General features: G+C 38.0%; 1 protein-coding gene across 1 annotated transcript; it reads right to left on the reverse strand.

The window, feature by feature from the left end:
- Positions 1–361: 361 nt before the first annotated feature.
- LOC124820618 (RING/U-box superfamily protein) lies at positions 362–1280 on the reverse strand. Its single transcript, XM_047292353.2, has one exon. The coding sequence runs from the start codon at positions 1053–1055 to the stop codon at positions 525–527; it is 531 nt and encodes a 176-aa protein (XP_047148309.1). The 5' UTR covers positions 1056–1280; the 3' UTR covers positions 362–524.
- Between the last annotated feature and the right edge of the window lie 6233 nt (positions 1281–7513).

Raw genomic sequence — 7513 nt, forward strand, 5'->3', positions numbered from 1 at the left:
TGTTATAAGGTGGTATATTGAATTTTTTAGGAAGTTGTAAATGTTCCCTCATTCGCACTTTTTAATAATTTTAATTTATTTCAAAACAATTAATGTTTTCAATTTATATATTTTCTAGTTTATCTTCACAAATTATCTCAGTAATTAATAAATAAGTAAAGGACAAAACTTACCTACCTAATGTATAGGTATTATATTATTAGTACGGGCCTCCAATCAAATTTAAAATTTCACTTTCAAATTTAATAAAATTTATGAAAATTAAATTTCAAATTTAATAGTTAAAAAGCGACATATTTTAAAATTTTAAAATAAATATAATGTATTTATTATGAACTAGACTTAGTGAAAAAAAATCAGATTCCATCACATCAGATCTCATCCAAATTAGAATCCAGAATCCGAATGTTAATCGTTTTGTGTTGACGAAAGAACGAACGAAAAATTAACGTTCAACGAATTTTCTTTCGTTCTCGCGAGAAACACAATTAGTTATACAATTAAGACAAGAATGAACGAATGAATCACCTGGCGTGGAAAGCCAGCGGAACGAGCTCCGCCAGCGGCGTCGGTGACGGCGATGGTGATGGCGCCGGGGAGTTCCGGCAGAGCGGACACGTGGCACTCATCTTCAGCCACTCGTCCACGCAGTCCGCGTGAAAGCAGTGGTGGCAGCTCGGAACGCAGCGTACGGTGTCCTTGGGAAGGTAGTCGCAGAGGCAGATGGCGCAGGAGCCGCTGTCGTTGGGCCTGGGGAGGCGGCCGCTCTCTCCTACCACGATCTTCGGGTAGGCCTCGATGGCGGGCTTTTCCAGGCCCAGGACGACGAGTTCGGGCCCACCGGAATCGTGAACGCTGATATTCTGTTCCGTTTGGTCGTAATAAGTGTTGTTGCGAGTGCGAGGAGAGTTTGATTTGAAGCGGACGCAGGCGTAGGAGGCGAGCATGATGGAGGAGATGAGGACGAGGATGCTGACGGCGATGGCAATGCCGTAGCCGAGACCAACGCCGGCGGTGGTAGCGGCGGCCGAGGGTGGCGGAGACGCCGCGAACATGACAGAGAGAATTGGGTAAAGTTTGGTTGGTTTTAGTTTGGAAGCGTAATAGGAAGGAAGAGTTTAATTGAAAGAGTGAGAGAGTTGGAGTGCGTGATTAGAAGCGCGTTTCGCGGGAAAAAAATTAAATGACTTCAGACACTGTGACATTGACATTCCGTTATAATAAAACCCTAATATATTTCTCATATTTTACTCTTTCATCTATCCGTTACTTTATAAAGAAAAAAAAAAGAAAATGTATATATATATATATATAGTTTATTGGTATTAATATGTTTTTGTTAATTTATTTATTAATTTTCAACAGTGTGCGGGATCTAGAGGATACATGGAACTTGTTTCATTTCAAATCATAATGGATAAGTTTTTCTTTGATTTCAAGCAAATTATGAGATCTTTATGTGGATCTAGGGATTTGTGAGATTCAAATTTAAGCTTAATAAAAGCTTTAATCAGAAGTTTCTTTTTACAATTTCCGTGTAATTGTTAAAGATGAAAAATACACTATAAGATAATAAAGATCGTTGGTATAATAATTTAAGTAGAGATATATGATGCTCTAACATTCCAATAATTGATGGTCATCAAAGTGACTGTGAAAATATTCATGAAGGAAAGCACACATTAGTCAAAGACAAATTTATCAAATTCATGGTCACTTCAAGTAGATTTGAAAGAAAATTTTTAAATACAATTTGTTCATGAAGAAGATTATAATTGAAATTAATTTGTTATTTCATGTTTTTTTTTTTGTTTTCAAACATTTATTGTGGGGACTTTTCTTTATTTTTAATTTATGATTATCAAATAAATTCAATGTATCTTTTTTACTTTTTTATTTTATTAGATATTGGAGTCAAATTATTTTTAATTCAAAAGTATATACATTTAATAATATATAATATTTACATTTAATATATATACTATCAAAATATAATTTAAAATTATGTGTGAAGAGGGAGAGCTTAATATAAGCCAAGTGTAAGATCCAAAAAATATAGCCAAAAACTATATATATGAGTCATCACATATATGATATGATAGAACAGTTATCCAAAATAACCATAGAATTTAAACTTTATATACACTAGTTCAAAACTATCTACACTATGGATATAACTAATCTATAAAGTCGCATATGCTCCATCCAACGCCTCCTCCAGGGAAACCTCATCTCCCTCTACTCACACTCACATGATGATCATTGCAAAAGAAAGAAAATAGCACTTACAAAGACAAACACAAACAGAAGGGTAAGCTAGATATAAAAGATTCATATCTTAATAAAACATACAATCACAACTTAATTCAAGCATATGAAATAATTGACTTTAAACATCCAAATATATATATATATATATATATATATATATATATATATATATATATATATATATATATATATATATATATATATATATATATATATATATATATATCGTGACTTAGACTTGACCGTCCGAACATAGAATGAACACCGAGCTATGAAGGGTTGTGCACTTGTGGTGGTCTCTACTGCTTTGCAAAGCCATTTCCATGAGTTTCACCCTACCACACACACAAGGTTAGTCTGTTACCACGTAATAGGCCTCCAAGTAGCGCCTACACTAGGACCTCTTACTACTCTCACCACATGAATCAATCCTCTCTATGTGAGAATGAAAGGTCATTAGAGTGTTAGGATAATTCCCAATACTCAGCTCCTGCATTCATTCTAAACAAACTTGAATGTCACCAAGAGAATTCCATATTGAAACTAACCACACCATTTTGAAAACATCCTTCATTCCCCTTTGAATCTCAACTCAAATATTTGATATTCTTATAATTTAGTACACATTCATACATCATCTAAATTAATTAACTACATTCATTCAAATCAAATAAGAAATCAAGAAAAGAGCCACTAGAACTTGAACCATTCGCTCAGCGCATACCCTCGCTGAGCGAATCTAGAGGTTTCTTGCACAACTGTCCCTCTCACTATGCGAGTAAACTTACAATGGTACCAGACCTCAATCCCTCGCATAGCGTCCCAAACTACTATGTGAAAACCCGAACAATGGTTCAGACCCCCCAAACACTCGCTAGGCACACCCCTTTGCTATTCGAATAATTGGCAGTGATCCTAGACCACAACCATGTGCTCAGCGCATTATCTCGCTGTGCGAATCCTCAGACAGAGAGCCAACCCCCACAACCATTCGCACAACGCACCTTATCGCTGTGCGACTGCTTCAATAGAGAGCAACTCGCCATGACTACTCGTTGTGCGAATCTATTCGCTTAGCGAGTCTGCATAATTCAACAGTGCCAATTCTGCAGAATTAAGCAACTCACTCCAAGTTTACCAATTCTAACTATTTTTCCCAACTTCTAACTCTCCTAAATTGTGTTATATACCTAATTGGAATTGACTAAACATTTCTAACCCTTCCTATCATCAATCTAAAGTGTTTATGAGCAAATTCTTTTTTCAAAACTCCAAATTCCTCAACTTAGGAACCCAAATCTAATTCTACCACTTTTGACATGTTTTTGAGTAACTTAAGAGCTCAAACCAGTCCTATTTGACTTACCAAAACCTTCCCCAAAGACTAAATGCACACTAAACCCCAAATTCTCATTTTCACTACTCCACTTCCTCTAAACTAACTCTAAACCACAACAATGTGACTCTATTCACAACCAAACCATATTATCACAAATTTCTACCATTCCACATAATCAATCACAAATCAAACATCATCCAAATTCATTTAAGTATCACCATTCCACAATTGCACACTCAAAATGGTCAAGTTACACATCATACATTTATTCAAAAACCTAACTTAAGATCTTTCACACAAGAAATTTAGAATTATTACACATACATACTAAATCCTTAGTTAAAGCAATAATCTAACTTCCCTTACCTCGTCTAAACTTGGCACAGCTCACAGAAACCTTGATAGTTTACTTGCATCACAAGGAAATTCTAGAAACACTTACAAATCACCAATCGGTGATAGAAAACGACTCTTAGAACTTAAATTTAACCAAAAATCAAGAGAAAGAGATTCCAAACACATGCAAGGCAGAATTTCTGTATGATCACAGAATTAGAGAAAACCTAAAAAAGAGGAATGAATTTTACCGGCTCGAAATGAGAAATTAATCGGTAGAAAATGTAGTCCTTGATGCCAGGATCTTCTGGACACTTCCTGATCATCGAACAGATGAATGAGGAGTAAGAATTTTTAGAGAGAAGTGAGGGAGAATGATGAGAAAAGAGTTTAGAGAGATAGACAGTGTTTTAGATAACGAGACAAGCTTTATAAAATTCTATTTATATTATAAGGTTATAAAATACTCGGTCTCATTATTTTAATACACCTATATACTCTAATACTCTATTTTCTAGGTTCTTATATTCTCCCCAACAACAAAAATTTTCGAAAATTAGACTTACCAGAGAACAGGTGAGAATAAGACTCTCTCATAACTCCCTATAACTCCCAATTAGAATCACCTGTCCTACTATCCCAGAAAACTTTGACTAGACTGATGGTTTTTCCTCTAAGTTGCTTGGTCTAGCTCTCCACAATCCTGACAGGCTGCACCTCTACGAAAAGATCTTCTTTGACATGCATATCCTCCACTTCTAGCACATGAGAGGGATCAGGCACATACTTCCTAAGCTGTGAGACATGGAATACTGAATGAAGATTAGCCAACTGGGAAGGCATGGCTATTTCATAAGCAACTGGCCTACACGTCTTAAGATCTGATAAGGACCAATGAACCTAGGAGATAGCTTCCTAGCACGAATAACTCTTCCTACACCAGTAGTAGGAGTCACTCTAAGGAAAACATGATCCCCAACTACAAATTCCAACGGTTTCCGTCTCTGATCAACATAGGACTTCTGCCTACTCTGAGATGCCCTCATCCTCTCCTGTATGAGCTTCACCTTCTCAGTCATCTGCTGAATTAACTCTGGCCCAGTCAACACAGACTCTCCCTCCAGGAACCAATACAAAGGTGTTCTACAACGTCTTCCATACAATGCCTTGAATGGTGCCATACCAATGCTGGCCTGATAACTATTGTTGTAGGTGAACTCCACCAACGATAATACCGCATCCCAGACTCCCAAATGATCCAATACACACGTCCTCAACAAATCCTCAAGTGATTGGATCGTCCTCTTTGATTGCCCATCAGTCTAGGGATGATAAGCTGAACTCATTTGTAGTCTGTTGCCCATCTCACTCTATAATGTTTGCCGGAATCTATAAGTGAACCGCGGATCTCTATCTGACACAATACTAGAAGGCACACCATGCAGTCTCACCACCTCTCTAATGTATAACTGTGCAAGCTTTGCCATTGACATTCTCAAATTCACAGCCAAAAAGTGAGCACTCTTGGTCAATCTGTCTACAATCACCCAAACCGCATCATTACCTCTAATCGTCTGCGGAAATTGAGTAACAAAATCCATAACTATGTTATCCCATTTCCACTCAGGAATCTCTAACTGCTGCAACAAACCACCTAGTCTCTAATGCTCCACCTTAACCTTCTGACAGGTCATGCAAGATGAAACAAACTGTACTACATCTCTCTTCATCCCAGACCACCAAAAAGATTCCTTGAGGTCCTGATACATTTTAGTCATGCCATGATGCATGCTAAAACGACTCTGATGACCCTCCTCAAGGATCAATTTCGTCAGCTCACCATCATCAGGAATATAGATTCTACCTCTAAACCTCAGAATACCATCAGCCCCCAAAACAGTCTCTGCCCTGATCTGACCCAAACAATCCCACTGATCTCTATAGCGCGACGTCTGACAACTGCTTCTCTCTGATGTGGCCCAATAAATTACTCGACACCACAAGACTACTACATCTGATACAATCTGACTCTAACTCCACCTGTAGTCTCAAATCCCTGAAGCTCTCTACCAACTCTAACTCTCTAACCATCAACACCGACACATGCACCGTCTTCCTGCTCAATGTATCTACTACCACATTTGCCTTCCCTGGATGATAAAGTAAATCAAACACATAATCCTTCAAAAACTCCATCCATCTCCTCTGCCTCATGTTCAGCTCCTTTTGATAAAAGAGATACTTCAAACTCTTATGATCACTGAACACTTGAAATTGTGCACCATAAAGATAGTGCCTCCAAATCTTCAAGGCAAACACTACAACTTCCAACTCCAAGTCATGAGTAAGGTAACTCTTCTCATGAACTTTGAGCTGCCTTGAAGCATAAGAAACCACCTTCCTCTCTTGCATCAACATACAACCCAATCCCTAATAAGAAGCATCACAGAAAACCACAAAAGGTTTTTCTGTGTCAAGGATCACCAACACTAGAGCACTGGTCAACCTTTGCTTTAGCTCTTGAAAGCTAGATTCACACTGGTCCGTCCAAGCAAAAGGCTAATCTTTTCCTAGTTAACTGTGTTAACGGTGCTACTATTTTAGAAAATTCCTTTATGAAACGACGATAGTAACCCGCTAAACCAACAAAGCTCCTGATCTCAGTAGTAGACTTGGGTCTCTCCCACTGTAGTATTGCCTGCACCTTGGCTGGATCCACATAAATACCACTAGCTAATATCACATGCCCCAAAAACTGCACCTCTTCCAACTAAAACTCGCACTTAGACAGCTTGACATACAACTTTTTCTCTATCAACACTCCAAGCACTATTCTAAGATGCTCAACATGCTCTTCACGAGTCTTGGAATAGATAAGTATGTCGTCTATGAAAACAACAACAAACTTATCTAGGAAGGGCTTGAAGATTATATTCATGTAGTCCACGAAAATGGCTGGAGCATTAGTCACACCAAAAGGCATAACTACATACTTATAGTGGCCATATCTGAACCTGAAGGCAGTCTTCTGCACATCTCCTGCCTTGACCAGAATATGATGATAGCCTGACCTCAGATCTATCTTGGAGAAAATCATAGCTCCATGTAGCTGATCCATCAAATCATCAATCATAGGAAAAGGGTACTTGTTCGTGATGGTTAACTTATTCAATTGCCGGTAATCCACATATAGCCTGGAACTACCATCCTTCTTCTTCACAAGCAAAACAAGCGCTTCCCACGGCAAGACACTTGGTCGGATAAATTGCTTCTCAAGCAAATCTTCAATCTGCTTCTTAAGCTCAGCTAACTTTGCGGGAGCCATCCTATAAGGAGTTATTGATAATGGCCCTGTACCTAGCACCAGATCAATAGAAAACACATCCAAGAATTCACTCACAACTGAATGATCTAAACTCCACCCACTCTACTCAACTGAAAAATGAGACAAAACTAAGAAATAATACGCTCCTTCAATCATCTATTGCTTCAACTGCCCAGAAGACAACAACACTGACTCTTCTTCCTCAGGAAACACCAACTTCTTCTCACCACAGTCTATGAGAA

Source organism: Vigna umbellata, chromosome 3, assembly GCF_029865625.1.
Source record: "Vigna umbellata cultivar VRB3 chromosome 3, Vumbellata_1.0, whole genome shotgun sequence".
In the NCBI taxonomy this organism is placed as follows: domain Eukaryota; kingdom Viridiplantae; phylum Streptophyta; class Magnoliopsida; order Fabales; family Fabaceae; genus Vigna; species Vigna umbellata.

What these genes read in the sequence shown, in the direction of transcription:
- LOC124820618 (XM_047292353.2), bottom strand. Translation starts at nt 1,055, where the DNA reads ATGTTCGCGGCGTCTCCGCCACCCTCGGCCGCCGCTACCACCGCCGGC.